At 48.0% G+C, this 16,142-nt stretch overlaps 1 protein-coding gene across 6 annotated transcripts in view; it reads left to right on the plus strand.

Moving 5' to 3' along the window:
* Positions 1-16,142, plus strand: part of LMF1 (lipase maturation factor 1) — a 234,178-nt gene that overhangs the window by 51,552 nt on the left and 166,484 nt on the right. For all 6 annotated transcript variants that reach the window (XR_010885826.1, XR_010885827.1, XM_067306327.1 and 3 more), the window contains exon 3: positions 13,107-13,255. Coding sequence is in view for 4 of the 6 variants with exons in the window: in XM_067306327.1 (XP_067162428.1) it covers positions 13,107-13,255 (149 nt within the window). In the remaining 2 variants the exon portion in view is untranslated. The remainder of the gene's footprint in view (positions 1-13,106; positions 13,256-16,142) is intronic.

A 16,142-nucleotide genomic window follows, 5' to 3' on the forward strand; every position in this document is an offset into this window, starting at 1 on the left:
GGGTTGGATGGGTATATCTGACTTGAGAGTAATGAACACTTGTGGAGAGGACAGTGGGTTTTTCCTCCCCAGTACACAAGCTGTCCTTTAAAGGCAGTATATTCAAAAAAATTTAAAGAGGGAGAGAAAGCTCTAAACAACAGGTCCAATTCAAATTGACACTGGTCTGCAGGGGAAGCAGGATGAGGGAGTTGTCCTTCAGTCAATATTTATCATCATACAAAAGTTAGTGTTAAAATGTATGCTTGCACGAGGCTAAAATGTGGTCTCTTAAGGGCAATGGGAATCTTGCCTGATACAGTAGGAAAAATTTGTCTGATGTGCTTTTTGTTTTGAGACTTGTTCTGTCTGCTAGCAAAATAGCTGGCCAGGTGCCTTCATGGTATTGGTTTTAATTTGTTCTTGCTTGAAGTGTACAAGCGGGAAATGATAGTTTTGAAATGGTGAAGAAAGCGGGCTGGTTGAGCTGTTAGGCTCCTATGTTGCCATGCTAACCATGTTAACAGCTGCTAATGGTTTCTTAAGCTGCCAAAGCAGCCTGAAGATGGATTTAACACCCAACAGACACCTGTTTTTAGCAATTTAGCTCTGCAGGCACATGGCACGATACTGCAGGGGTCCTGTCCATAAAGGACAGATAAAATGTGTTCAACAGGTTGCTTGGGAAGCTGGAAATGGCTGGCTCTCTAGTTCATATTAGGGTTTTCGTGATACAGAGTGAGGAGGAAAAGCACGGTAAGAAAGAACTTAATCTGGAAGAGACAAGCATTAAAGTGATTATTTGATATTTCAAACTCAGCTCTGTCTTCCAAAGCCCTTGGTATCTTTATGTCAATTAAAGGACCCTCGTTCCCTTGGTCCTAGTGTCCTCCCAAGGTTCAAAGTGCTTTGCAAATGGGAATAAGGTGCAGCTTCTCCCAGATGGTTGGAAGCGCCTTTTCCATGTCTGAAAGGGTCCATCTGTAGCAAGATCAAGCTGCAAAATGACCTTCACAGCCATCCTAGCCCCGAGGCAGGGTCAGAGTTCCTGCTTGCTGATTCCTACACTGCTTTCCTTAAGTTCCCTGAATGACTGCTTATCCTCAGGCCCCTTCCCACTGCTCCAAGTGCTGCATTTTTCTGCTTGCCCCTTCTCTTGATGCAGCTCATCCGCTCTGACCGCAGGGACTCCGGCTGCCACCAAAGCAGACCAGAGGCTCTCTCCCTCCACGATCCCTGCCCATGCTGGTGGGATCATGGCTGGCTCAGTTGCAACAATTGCTTTGCCATCCTGAGAGGATGGAGAAAATGGTTCATACGATCTGTGTAGGTTAGCTCAGAGCCAAGGCCTGGGAACTGGGAGGCTCTCCCCATAAACCTTGCCTTGGCACTGGGAACGCCCATGGCTCCAGCAGCTTCGGTGGGAGAGTACCTGGGGATGCTCACGGGAAAGGAGGACCAGGTCCCTGCTGGGAGAAGCAAGCTGAGCTAGGAAGAGTACGCTGTGTGCAACAGCTATGGCCTTTTGGTATATCTGGATCGTGCTGGGGCAAAATTTCACTTCTGACCCAATCAGGCCCATATCAGCACCTCATCAGTGCTGGGAGGAAGGTGTTCGCTTCCCTGCCGAAGAGGGCTGGGAGCCAAGACTCCCTCTCTCTTACTGACGCCAGGCTTCAGACCCACTGCTTCAACTTCCCAAAGCTTTGCTTGACCCTTAATTATAAGGAAGGGTTTTTGAGTGGTTTCACTCACTAATTTGGCATGAGCTTCATGGAGGGAAGGTGTTGCAAATGTCCGTACAGGACACCTGTATATGCCTCCCTGCCGAGAACAGCATTGCACTTGCAGAGCCCTGTATGAACCAGCTCAGAAGTGAGCAAATAGGATTTCTTTACATGAAATGGGTTTCAGGCTTTTTCATTGACATGGCAGGAATGTGTATAATAATTACTGGTTCCTGAACAAACCCTGACTGTCTTGGTTTTGTAGATGAGGGTTCAGTCTTTGCTGTTCTTGTCCTTTGAGTATATTCTGGTTTTACTTATTTTCTTTTAAGCCAAAAACTCCTGACTCTGTGCACTTGGCTGTGCCATCAGGTATTCTTTTCATGTGATCAGTGTGCATTTCCAGAGTGAAAACTCACCAGAAAACTGTAACTGGCTTTTAGTTCTATCATGAACTTCAAAGAGATCAACAGAGAAAGGATAATTGGAAAGAAAATCCCTCCCAGGTTATAATTATTTGTCCCAGGAACCAAAGTTCCTTAGTGATGATACATATTTTCCCTTTTATTTTTCTAGTGCCATGGGAACCTGGCAGTAGATAGTCTCTGCTGATACGTGTAGCGTATACCTGAACCTCAGCTCAGGGGAGCGCAGAAATCACGATACTGGATTCAAACCAGTGATCCATCAAGACTTGTTTCCAGCAGTACCGGAGCCAGCAGCTTCAAAGGGGAATAGAGCTCTGCAGTAGGCAGGTTATCGGTTTCACAGGGAAAGCATCCCTCAAAGACTCCCGTCAGCCAGGGATTGTTCTGTGCCTTGAGGCTTTTTGTTTCGATCCTTTAAAGTCGCTTTCTTTTCTTCCTCTGAGAATTGGTTGAGTGGGAATTCATAGCCCTCGCAGAGAACTCTGCTGTGCCCTAATGCAACGTGGAGCACCAGTATTAAAGAGCTCGTCTCATCTGGCCGTGGTTGTATCGCTTTGTTTCTTGGCCTCTCCTTTAGTTCTGCTTCTGTTCCCAGCTCTGTTCTTCGGCATCTTGTTTCACAATCAATCCTTTCTGTCACTTCCTATTTTATTTAAGAAGTTGTGTGTGGCATGTGATTAGTGGACCGTTGCAGGATGCTCTCATGCTTGTGACCAGCCCCAGTCCTGTTGACGTTTGTCCTAATTTATTGACAGCCCAGACACTGGCGATGGTGACTCTCCTTGTAATAGTCTACTGGGGAAAATGGGGCAAATCCCCCCACCGTGGGAGTGAGTCCAGAGGAGCTGGTGTCAGGTCCAGAAGTCCAGAGGAGCTGTTAAAGTTGGTGTCAGGTTGCACTGGGGTCCAGCACCATGCCAACCTCAGCTGTGCTGCAGGAGGCCAGCTGGGTACCCTAGAAAGCTACTGTCATCTCCTGGCTCTGGAGCACTCCTGGTGCTCACCCCCTTCAGCTCACCAAGGTTGGTAGCACGGGTCCTGTGGCTGTTGGCCATGTGAAGGTTTTGAGGGATGGCTTGAGCAGCTGAGGAGTCCGATTAGTGAGCGGTGGCTGCTGTGGTTACAGCAGCCTCTAGAAACAAAACACACCTCAGTGCCAAGCAGCAGCGCTTGGATGTTCTCCTTGCGTTGACGGCCACGCTCAAGAGATACTGATGCCAGTGAGTTCATATGAACACAGATGAAATTATTTTAGTTTCTTTAAGACAGAGTAATTAAATACAGTATATACGGATCCCTCAAAATGACAGCCGCCCACAGAGCTAAAAACAGGAAATCCATTAACTTCATTATTTAAAAAATAAAATAAAAATCTTCCCAACTGATTCCTCTGTCACTTAAAGTTCTGCATGGAAGGAGGGCTAATTTAACGCTGCATTAACTCACTGTTATCGCCCTCCTGTTACCTAAGTAGTTTCTAATGACTACCCTGGAGAGCACTTGGAAGCTTTTAAAAGTTTTTATGCTAAATTTTTTTTTTCTGGGTGGTTTATACTTTAAGAACAAAAGTTATTGATAACATCTTTCCAAATTTTTCAACAACATCAAGAACTATTCTGTTGGCTGCAGAACTGTTAAGTATCACTAGTCTGTTACCTCTTTAGCAAATGAGAAATTTGAAACATTTAATTTAAGTGGTACTTGAGAAAATTGGTGCAGCAGAGTTTTGACTGTGGGAAGCTAGTTCAGGGCGTGTTGGTGTCCGCAGCAGCAGTGCTCCAGCTGCGGACGGGGCGGCACCGGGGACTCTGGCCTGAAGCTCTCTGCCGTCAGTTTTCATATCTCTGGAAAGACCTAAGACCCTGTGGGCAGAAGGCTTGAGAGACGGACCTCTTTGTTCTGAGATCCTTCAGTGAAAGGCACGACAGAGCTGAGAAGTCATTAATCATTTTCTTTCTTCGTTGTCTTTTCCTCAGAACTGGAGTGGACTGACTTTTTCTTTTCCTTCTTTTTCTTTCTTTTTTTAAATCATCTCTCCTTGTTTCTCCGTCCAAGTTAAGATGCCCTTCTAGGGTTAGGGTCAGCACTCTTTGCATTTAGGTGCTAGAATATGAAAGCCTTGGGGTTTTTTTTTGTGACTTAATGAAGCATTCTTGTTGCTCTGCAGTATTCTCAGGTCCTAAAGTTGAAGCTTGTTGCCATACATGAGGTGAAAAGAGGTCTTTCCTGTACTTAAGGCATTTGAAAGTTGTCAGGAGTCAGTCACAGGGCTGAAGGGCACCTCCTCTCTCCCGTTGCAGCAGAGCGGAGGTGCAGAGCATGGTGTAGAGGTGGAAGGTTGACCTTCCCGGACAGAGCCGCAGTTAAAGCTGTGGGTGGCCATACACTGTGGAGCAAAGATACAACAGGCACGCTGCCTGTGCAAGGGATTTCCATGAATTTCAAAGAAAAACAGTGTCTTAGTAATGAGTTGGTTTCTCAGAGCTCTCTGAGTTGCAAGCTATGATTTGGGATGCTGCCTGTGAGTGAATCTGTGCACGATGTTAATGCCCAGGACTTAACTTTCCTTGGGTAATTGGAAGACCCAAAGTGCTCTGGAGTTCAGCCTTGCATGCATGCTTTGCCTGCTGATGGAGCAGATTCAGAACTGCTCTGTGACATTTTTAACAGGTTTTTCATGTTTATAGAATGATTATGTAACTGCATAGAGATCTGGTATTTCTATTAGGAATTGCCAGAAATCTTTTCCATAGGGAGCCCTGGGAAACCTTTTAAACTTGACACAAACTTGAACGTGTCTCGTATGTGTTCTTTGTGCCTCTGCTTTTTAGTGATATTTGGAAAGCCAGAGGAGGAGGTGAGTGAGTCTTTATCCCTTCGATAGATTTGTTGCCTTTCTGAAAAAGGGAAAAAAGACTGCGAGGAAGACAAAAAAGGGGGCAATGCCACTGCTGGCAATGCCTTGTGGAGAGCCCAGCGCCTCTGGGGTTCAGATCGCCCACCTGGTTACGACTGCAAACTTCTGCACACTGGGTTAAAGCGAGTCGCTGAACATGCTCTGCTTCTCAGAGCTTTCCTTCTTCCATCCCGTTGGAGTTGGTTAGATCCAGCTGTTGCCACCTTTATGCCTGAAATGGCCCAACAGCTCCAACAGGTCCTCTCCTGTCGGACTTTCACAGTCATCTTCTGCACCGCGTTGGTCTTCCCTGCTTTGGGGCTGGTTGGTGAGCCCACCCCACGACAGCATCCCTTTGCTCTTGTCTTCAGCAGAGAGGGGAGGAAAAAGCACATTTCAACAGGTGGCAGCTAAGACATGTGAAACCTTTGCCTGAAAGCCAAACCCGGCTGAAGCTGGTGGTGATTTTGCCATGGATGTTAGCGTGGCCAGTAATTCACGCTGAAGATGAAGGACTTTGTAGTTAGCTGACAGGCGCAGGATTTTAACTTACTGGAGAACGGGTTAGTAACACACTTGAAAAAGATGCAGCTCTTTGCTAGGATAGATGGGACCTCTGCTTCCCTTTAGGAAGCTTTTACTGTGGGTGATGAAAGCTGTAGTGATTTATGCAGTATTTTGTTTAAAGAAAAAAAAAAGCAAGGAAAAAGTAGAAACACTTATCTTCCAGCGTTTCTTGAGGTTTCCCTTTCGCTGTTGGAAGAGAGGGCCACGTTTGCCCTGACGGTCCTCCTTTAAGACAAGATGCACTTACATGAGGAGTATTTATGTCAGTAAAGTTCTGCATGTTCCTAATTTGGTTCATATTGCTGTAAGCGAGGAAGCAGTTTGCTGGGCGTCCCGGGGGGGGGGACGCAGCCAGCGCCTTGGCCGGGGGCACGCGCCGGCAGGCAAGCGCTCCGCGGCTCCGCTTGCCGCTCCTGCCAGGCGTGAGTCCATTTATTGCGGTGAAGCTGCCGGAGGTGGTTGCAGCGAGTGTCTGCAGGCCGAAGTCCTTATTCACAATATAATCATTAGCCCAGCACATCGTGTTTTTTGAAAGGCGTTTCAGCTCTGTAGTTTATATTATATCATACTAAATTTCAGGGAGGTGGAGAGGAGAGGCTCAGTAGCAGTTAATCTAATTCCATGATAAACATGTCCGTATTGGGTATCTTCCTTGCTTTGGCTGCCGGCGAGCGTGACACACAATATTCATAGGAAGACAGCTGCGCTAGCGGCTCCGCGGCTCCTCTGCGCGCTGGCTGCAAAAGAGAAAGCTGTAAAACGTGCGCACGCTGTCGGAGCATTTGTCTGTGCCGTGCAAACGTGCCCTCTGTACGCTTTGTGCGTGTACGTCTGAATATACAGGGAGAGCTGGTTTGCCGCTGCACCTTATCCCATATTTTAGGACAAAATGGGAACTAGTAAGAATAAATTCTCTGAGCTATTTATGTTGTTATAGCTAGGTGAGGGGTTTTTTGATTTCGACCAAAGGATTTTCTGGGGAAAAATAGGTTAACTGAAAATAAGAAATATCCTTCTCTTTGGACCTGGCTGCTTTGTATTTAGCTTTGAAGGCTTCCTGGCCTTCTCTGCTGTTGTCCATGTAAATAGCAGGTTGCGGTGGGACCCCGGGAAGCCAAAGGGGCAGCGTCTGGGGCTGCATAGAAAGGTGGCGTCGGGGCTTGGCTCTGCAGCCGTGGATGAGCTCCGATAACTCTGCTGTTTTTTCCATCAGGTATTTGACAGTAAATAACAAAGAAGAAAATTGGAAACCTTAATGATATAATGCTGTATAATCTATATCCCCTTAGAAATAATACTGCCTATAGGGAGCCATAACGGTGCTGCTTTGGACTCTTTTGGAGAATGTTTGTACCAAATTGACTTTTTTTATATGTTAAGTACCAGTAATGTTTTCTGCAGTGTATCGGCTGTTCCTGCCAAAGCGTGCGGTGCTTCCGCGGAGCGCCGGTGAGTGCTGCACCGTGCCGGCGCTCGCGGTTCCCGGTTCAGGCAGCAAATGGCTTTTGGCTCTGGAGATCAGTTCATGTCAGCTCCAATTCCTAGCAGCAAGTTTAAACTTTTGGAGGAAGGGCTTTATCTAAATTTGAAGCAGCAAATCACGGGAAAAGCTTAAAAAGGAAAACGGGAAAGCTTTTCTGCGTTTTCCCTGGCCCGTTTTCCGCTCGCCTTCGTCCCCTGCCCCCTCGGCACATCCTCTCTGCCGCTTGCCGGCGCCCTGCCGCCCTCCCCCTCTCCCCGGCGGCGATTTCAGAAAACGCCAAACTCCGTATTTTGCTGCACCGAGTTGGGAGCACGTAGCAAACATTTGAGACGCACGTGGGGCAAGCGCAGCCACCATTGGCAGTTTATTTTATTTCATTTTTTTGGGGGGGGGGTGGAAATAAGAAAAAAAACTCGCGGACGCCTGTGCGGCGGCGCGGGGCGCTGACAATGGCGCTCATTGTGCCGGCCCGCAGCTGCTGAAACCCGACGAGATCCAACTGCCGGCAGCGGGAGCAGGTGGGTCAGCAACGTGACCCCGGCGTTCCCAGCAGTATCAGTGTGCGCCGGGGGCGGCGGGGGCCGCGGTGCGCCCGCGGTGGCGGCCCCCGCTTGGAAAAGGCGCCCGCGAGGACGCCGTGGCTCGCGGCTTGAGGGCCCGCGTTTCGCCTGCGAGCTCCCCCCGCCGTCCCGAAGCGCCGCGGGATTAGTGGTGTCCGCTGCCATTTGTAAAAAAAAAAAAAAAAAACAAACCCCGTTGGTTCGTACAGGTCTGGATTTCGTTCCTAAAATACTAGGATTGGGAAGCGTCGCTACGCACGGTGAATTAGCAACACTAACGGCCAGCAGTCGTCTTCGCTCCCTAAGGGGCACCGGGTGTCTGGGTTTGCGAGCTGCTGCGAGCTCCTCGGTTTCTCTTCTGGTGCCCTGGAGGTGCCATTGAAAGCACGGGGTGCCCATCGCGTGCCGCAACGCCCATCGCGTGCCGTTCCCTCTGCACGGCGGGGGTTGCTCGACTCTCCCTGGGCCTGGCCGGGGCGGTGGGATGGCCTCCTCCATGTCGGTGCTTTTGCCGTGCTAGAAGCATCCTGAGAAATGCCGAGGCTGGGATTTTCCGCAGCGTGTCGGAGGGTCTGATATGCGGTTCCCCTGATGTGCAGTGGTGGTGGCGGATGCTCTGGTGCCTGGCGCTGCCTCCGGTCCCCCTGGCAGTAACGAGTGCATCTCCCTAATGAGGATCATGGGGCAGCAAAAGCAGGAGGGTGAGGTCGGGAGAAGGATGCTGTTGGAAAGCACCAAGGAGCAGGTAAGGAACTGTTGCTCCTGCTGCATTCCCCGCTGGGGCTTGCAGGCTCAGCTGGTTTCGTGCAGGTGCCGCCGTGCCCTCGGGCTTTGCGAGCCTCAGAAGCGGCATTAGAAGGTGGCGAAGCTCCGGCTCAGCAATGTGCAGCAGCCAGGTGGCTGCCGCCTCTGTGCCTTGCCAGGACTGCGAGGGATGCTCGAGTCCGAGGAGGCTTTTAAGGGGTGGATGTGAACAACTGCTCATAAGGCAGCAGTTAGGAGAAATGCAAGGTTTCTGCTGATGGATCTTATAATCTCGCTTTCTGATATCAATTTACTGTAAAGTGAATCCAAGATGGAGCAGAGCTGCCCCCCTTTTCCCCTCTGCCGTAGATACAGTTGTGGTGTTGAACAGCATGCTCACTACTGCCAAAGCCTTCATGATTTAGCTGTAATTTTTAGAAGAAAAGACGATGCACTTAGCATCTCCGGTAATCCTGCCATACCAAGTGCTTTTATTGCAGGTGGAGTGGCATCAAAACATGCTTCATTAGCGCGTGATTCTGCCTGGAAGAGGAAAGACAAGTTACAGGCAGGGATGAGCCCGTGTTAAAAACAGTTCACACCTATGTCTGATCTTTCACCTGAGCTTAAGGCTTAGACCAACCTGTAGTTTTAAGCCAAAATGCAAACAGAAATAGGTGACTGACTTTGGGAGAGAAGGTGAAAGTGGGGTAAGCAAGTGGGACAGGAGTTTGGGAAGACCGTGGACAAGGGAAGTGGGGCTGCTGACACGGGGAAGGCTAATGTGAGAAGAGGCCACGACCAGCTCGGTTTCCAGGTGAGCAGCACTGGGAGAAATGAAGTGCAAAGTAAGATGGGAAAGGGGAAAATGTAATATCCAGAGGCAGCAGCGAAACTGGGGAAGCTGCAGAATTTCCACCAGAAGTAAAAAATGGGGGATAGAAGTGCAAGTCAAACCAGGAAGGGGAGAGTTTTGGTGTTTGGTAGGGGGAAGAGGAGGAACCGGGGCTGCACAGTGCCGCGACCCGCCGGCGCGAGGAGCTGCCCAGGACGGCGTACACGCCTGTCGGGGCGGTGTGTGCCGGTACAGAAGGCCGATCCGTGTGACCACGTTACCAGCTGCGGCTCTTCGGGAAGAGGGCTGTTAATAAATCGGAGGCTCTTCGTGCATTTCTGCATCTTAAACTTATTCCCCTTAGCAGGAGCTCGACTCTGCTCTGCTGCTGCCGACCTTGCTACCAGATCGGGGCAAGTTCAGCACAACGCTCGCACTTCGTCTGCGCTGGCAAATCCACCCACTGCTGCCAGCCGGTGCTGATCAGTCGGAGCGGGAATGAGCTGCGAGCCGAGGAGGTTCGAAAAAAAGGGAGACTCCTGAAACAGTGCTGACCCTAGTTTGTCCTTGGCTGCACTTGCAGTTAAACCCCGCTCGGGGCCGGCTTAGCTGCGCCCGCTGCCAGCGCCCGGTGTCGGCAGTGGGTAATTTAAGAGGTTTCTCCCAACAGCTGGGGAGCGGCGTTTGCTCCTCCGCGAGCCAGCCCCGGCCGGTGGCTGCGCGGCTGCTGGAGCAAGGGATGCAGGTATGGGCCGGACTCGGATGTGTACTGGGGCTGCTGCGGCTTCCCGTGCATGCGTGCATCCACGTGCACGGGCAGCGTGCTTGTACGACACATCCCACGCACGAGAAACGCGCCGCCTGGATCGCTTTAGCGCGCTTTCCCCCCACGTGCACCAGCACCTCCCTGGGAGCTTGGCTTTCAAAATAAAATAAAACCTGCCGCCGCGTCCTGCCGGGCGAGAGGCGACGCCGCTCGCCGCGGGAAAGGGCGAGCGTACGGCCCTGCAGGGCGGTCGGAGACGCGGAGGCTCGCGCCTTCCTGCTCAGCGACCCAGCGCGCATAGGATGCGTCTGCAGGGGAACACAGCGATTAACATATGAAAACGCCGATAACAGTGGGATTCTTGTGCCGGCAGCAACGCGCGAGATATACTACCGTTTTGGTGCCAGTTAGCCCCGTAACTGCTGCTCGTGGCTGGGTTTAGTAACAATTAACCTTTCACATTTTGTATTGGCCATTGCTGTTCTGGTGCAGCTGCTTGTATAACAATATACTTCGCTTCTCTTCTCAGAGGCGCTAATTTTGGCAGTTGGAGGATCTGTTCTAGAAACCACAGGATATATGGAGGAAGAATGGGGATTTTTTTTTAATAGCTATTCAAAGTACAATAATCTCTTTTTTAAAAATCGTTACGTTTTGATTTAAGGGACCTCGTTCGTATTAAGAAAAAGAAGAGGTTCCATTACTGCAGCTAAAAATATTCTAAAGTGAATTCAACATATTTATGCTTGTGTGACAACAAGCCAAATCATGAGTTTTGATAATCTAGACCTGATGTGCAGTCAGGTGTCTCGCGTAGAGCTATGAATTCCTTCCAGCTCCAAAGAGGTGTTTTTCCTACCTGTTTAAGCAGAGCTGAAGGGAAGGTGATGATTACGGACCAAGCTTCGCCTCTGCTGCTTTACAGCTAGGAAAGTGCCTGAAGGGCCCTTGGGAAAGTGCACGGCTGCGAGCGATCCGCGGCGTTACCTGCTTTCTGGCATGTAGGTGTGTGCCACCTCCAGTCGCTGCGAAACAAGCTGCGTTTCGGGTCTTTGAACTTTTATTTCTTGCAGTACTGTAGCCAGGTTTGCCAAGTCGGATGCGACGTGTGCAGGCACAGCGAGTGCAGGGCGGTTTCGGCAATGCTTGGCCACGAGAGCCGCGTGTATCCGTAATGAGCAAGGATGCTCTCCTGGTCCCCGAGCAAGTCCCAGCTACGGTGGTGGTAGCAGACAGGTGGAAAGAGCAAGGTCTCAGATGGCTCCAGCCAACTTGGTGAAGTTTCAGAATTGCTCTGACTTAGCCCTTCGCCATGGCTTCAAAGGGCAATTGTTTCACATGGAAATATTTAAAAATTAATATATATATATATATAAAAACCTAGAGGTAGGATAAAGTTGGTGCAGGGAGCTTTAATTAGTTTTTGGCATCACTATGTTGTTTCTTAACAATGTGGTGGAGGTCTGACTTCACCTGTCCAAACATAACTGCTGTGTTCTGGCTCCTTCTGAATGAGCATTTCAATATTTGTGCTGTATGCTTTGCTGGGAAAATAAAATGCAAAGTCTGATTTGCATGAAGTAGGTTATAGCCAGTCTTCTCCAAAGTGTTATAGTATCTCAGGTAACAGGTTTATCATGTGGTTATAAGCCTGTGTTTTGATCTCCACTATACTGGTATTAAATCTAGAGTAATTACACCAAATCCAGTAGTGTGGAAAGCAAGCTTGATGGATGATTTGGACTTCTTTTCATTATGATTTTTCTTTGTGATTAAAGATTCAGAGCTTCTGGTTGCACGTTGAAGCTGATGATGAATAAGACTTAATGTGATTTTAATCATCCTCTCTTGAAGACAGAAGCCTGCCCTTTCCTCCACCTGGCGCGACTCCAGCGATGTCGCTGGAAATGGGCCGCACAGGCCAGCAAAGACCTGGCTCGTTCGCCTCTGGGGCCTAGCAGGTTCACAACGAAAATCCTCCACGCACGTTTCTCGGACACTGCCAGCTTTGGACAGCGGTGTGCAATGTGAAAGTAGATTTCCAGCCAGGTTTACAGTGATGGTTTGCACATGCTCGCTAGTTTTCCGCTTTCTCCAGTTTTTCAGGTAAAAAAGATTGTGTGCCACCAGTTGTGTTACAGGTGGCTGCATTGATGAATCCATGCAGAACAACTTAAAATGCCAGAGTTCATGTGAGGTACCGCCTTTCTCAGTAGGAGGATGGCTGCCTTCTCTGTCAAAGAGAGAGGAAAAGGTGTCGGCATGCTCCAAGCTGCCGCGCTGGTGTTGCAAGCGCCTCGGCACGACGGCGCGGAGAAGCCTTTTGCCGCTTTGAGGAGGTGGTGCTCCACGCTGCAACCAGCAAGTCGCTAAAAAATACGTGTTGGTCTGCACAGAGCCGCATTAGGGGCACGCGGTACAGGACTGAAGTTCTAAGGTTACTTGGAAAGACTCGTTTCTTGCGAAGCTGGTTGTGCAGATGGCAGTTCGCGGGCGGTAACAGGCCTCCTTAGATGTTGGCTGATGCAGTTGTCGTGGTGTGAGGTTCTCTTCTTCCCTCCTAATGAAGTTGCTTTGTGGATTTATGTTTTCAGTGGCTCACTCAATCCATAATCTAAAGCGATCAATAGTGGCACTAATTAGTTGTGTCCCTGGGTCATCTTGCCAGTTCCCAGGGTGCTGAAAGTTGTATTTTTCCTTTGCTTCATAAAAGTACATTTTTTTCCTCTTTTTTCATGCTGCATAAAATAACCATGTAAACAGCAAAGAAATGTGACAGATCGCACTTGGAGAAAAACAGTGCAGCCAAATTCACCAAACGTACTTGTCGTGTCATCGATGGATAAACTGAGATAATATGGTCTTAGATATTAAAGATACTAATAGTGGGAAATACATTTACAGGTGTACAGTGATGTATTTTACTGAAGTTGACACTGTCTTGTAAATTGTTTTAATTTTGTGTAGCTTAGTGTGATACGTGTATTATAGCTAATTTGCCTCAAGTTAAATAAAACAGAAAAAATTCTTCTTGTGTATTTAAAACTTGTGAAAAGATAGTTTCTAAGATTTCTACAATAAATATATATATTTATTTGTTTCTTGCATGTTGGCCCTACAGGATGGGAATCACAGCTGCTGGAAACAGGGTTCCTGGGGATATTCCTTTGCCCGCTCTGGACCCTCTCCCGACTGCCCAGTCACACTCCGCCTTCCACCATCGTCATCTGGGGCTTTCGGTGGCTGATTTTCAGAATTATGCTTGGAGCGGTAAGTGCAACTTTCCATTTTTGCTCTTTGGTGGTGGCAGCAAAAGGAGTGTCCCAAAGCGTTAGGGGCAAGATTTATTTCAAGTGCTTCGTCGTAGCAGAAAACCCATCGCTGGTACAATGTGTTGGAATCTTCTAGTTTAGGATTTTTTCTAGTTCAAAAGGAAGGAGAATGCATCAGGAAGTGCTTGATGTTTCTGTTTCATAGTCTTTCAATGTCTTTTTATTGCTGTTTATTTTTAAGGAGGACAAACACAGGGGTAAGAATATGTGCGTTGACATGTTGGTGCTGCACTTGTGATTGGCTCTTTAAAAGGAATTAAAGTGAAGTTTAAGACTTGGGCATTGTGGCTTTTTGATAAGGTAGTTGGGAATCCAATGGGTAATTCCCAGGAACCTGCAGCTTTGCACTGAGTTATTTTTGCTTTGTGTGTGCTTTACTGAAATGTCATTCTCCGCTCCGTGCGTTCAAAGCAAACAGTCGCTGCATTCCTGTCCAAGTGCTGATGGAAATTCCCAAGTAGCTTATGAAAGCATCCATCAGGAAGTGACAGATCTTTGTTAAAATAAAGATGTGGCAGGGTGCTATCCTGTGATCTGCATCAGGATTTTGGGCCTTTCAAAATATCCAAAATGTTAAGTCAAGGATCATCTTAAGTCAAGGATCATCTTAAGTCAAGGATCATCTTAAGTCAAGGATCATCTTAAGTCAAGGATCTTCTTTTTTAAAGACTGAAGGCAGGTGGGGTGGATATTCCTGTGTCGACTTTCTCTAAAACCTTTCTCTCGTCCCAGCTCTTGAGAGGCTGGAATCTGTAATCAAGCTCAATAAGCTCTTAATTCTTCTTCTCACCTTAAACATTAATAAATAAATGAAAGAATAAGGAAAACATTTGGGGTCTTAACCTTACTGTTACCTATTTTCAAGGCAACTTTGTTAGCAGAGAACGTGGAATTGCTTTGGATATCCTTGGAAAATCATGTTGCATGTTTGCTGCACCCAAACGAGGCTATCTGGCTGATGGCTGTTCAGGAAATTCACCTTCAAAGAGCAGAAAAAATGCCTCTTTTCTATGCATCACACAACTGGTGTTTCAAAACCCACTATTTGATGCTATTTTTTTTTTTTTTTTTTTTTTTTTTGGCCATGTCTACTGTGCAGCATTGCCAAATTTTGCACTGGTAAAATGTTTCCTAAAGCTGGAGGGATTGGTTCCTGTAATTCTCACTTATGATTAATTAAATAGATCTAGTCCTGCTGTGGGGCAGTAGAGATGGATTAAATGACTTCTTAAGGTCTATTCCAGCACAGTTTTCTATGACTATAAAATGTCTGCATGTGTGGATAATCCCATAGATTTTAATGCAACTGCCTGTTGAAAATGTTCAGTAAGGGTTTATAGGACTAAGTCACATTTGTAATGCTTTTAAAATGCCATAAGCCTTTCAGTTGGAGTCCATGTGAATGGTGCTGTTCTGATGTGGGTTCTGAGCATATAGGATGAGCTTCATTTTTAGATATCAATCTCTTAATATAGAGCAGAAATAAAATTTAAAAAAAGGGCAGGTGTCAGAGAGCAACTAAACCAACCTTCATACGCAGCTCTGAATGTCACCATATCCTAGGGTTGAGGCGACCCAATGCATTTGTAATTTCCACTTTACTTTAGATAGCAGAAGCCCAGTCTCTTAGGAAAGCTGACTTGGGTAGAGAAGAGGGTCGTCTGGTGCTCCCGAGATCGGAGGGGGACATGGAGCTAATGTAAAGGTCTCCGTGCAGGGCTGAGCAAACAGGGTCAGGACCTTCATGGCAAACAAGATAGTCTGGTTTGGTGGGTAAATGAAAAACGATTTCAGTCTCATGCAGTCTGTTCCATGGGATCTTTTCCCCGGATAGATGGGAAAGCGCTATTGGAAAAACGGCTAGAACGGTTCCTAGCAAAGCTGCCGATAGGAAGGACGCTGAGCCGGGGAGGCTCTAGAGCTTTGTTGCTGGCTATGGGTAAACGACATTAGAAGGGAAGTTTGATAGCCAAGCGGAGAGCAGCGAATGAACTCGGGAGGGAATAAAGGAAAACGATCCCCCAAAACAGCCTGTCGTCAACTGTGAGACAGTTCATAAAGCTGAGCATCAGCTCTGCTGCGGCATCAGAATCGGTGCCTAGAGCAGCAGTCGGGGTCCTGCCGGGCTGGCGTCACGGCGGGCGCTCGCTGCCCAAAGCCTCCGTCTTCGTGGAGGCAGGCCTGGGTTCGGAGGGATGTTCCCTGCTCAGTGGCAGTGCTGCACAAGATGGTCCACGAGCTGCTGCTGACCGGGTGCAGAGCTCCCCGGGGACCATAATTGGCAGCCCATGTGAATATTACGAATGTTCAGATCCTGGTCTGTGTGCAGTTAGGTCAGTGTGTCCAGCACATATGAAAGGTATTGTGTTAGGCTAGTGAAGTTTTATTGAAGCTTTTTTGGATGAGAAATTAGTTTTTCACTAGCATTAAATTTTTGTGGGAATGTGTCTGTTTTTCCTGATGTTTTCCTGCTTCTCATTTGGACAAAGAAGCCCATTACGGTATTTTAATTTGGTTAAAATTCAGATTTTCAGAAGTTGGCTGGAGCAGGTCCCAGTCACAACTTCCCTCGATGGGGCTGAGGAGGTCGAAGTCCCCAGGGCAACTGCTCTCCGTCTAAGGAAGGATTTGTACTTTAAAGCAGAGCTCAAAGCTTAACGCACTAGCCAAAATTGACGCATGGGTTTCATAGTAGTTTTCAAGTATTTTCACAGAATCACAGAATAGTTATGGTTGGAAGGGACCTCTGCAGATCATCTCATCCAACCTCACTGCTCAAGCAGGGTCAGCTAGAGCAGGTTGTACATGTCCATTTGGATTTTGAA

This window comes from Apteryx mantelli, chromosome 16 (assembly GCF_036417845.1).
Source record: "Apteryx mantelli isolate bAptMan1 chromosome 16, bAptMan1.hap1, whole genome shotgun sequence".
NCBI classification, from domain to species: Eukaryota; Metazoa; Chordata; class Aves; order Apterygiformes; family Apterygidae; genus Apteryx; species Apteryx mantelli.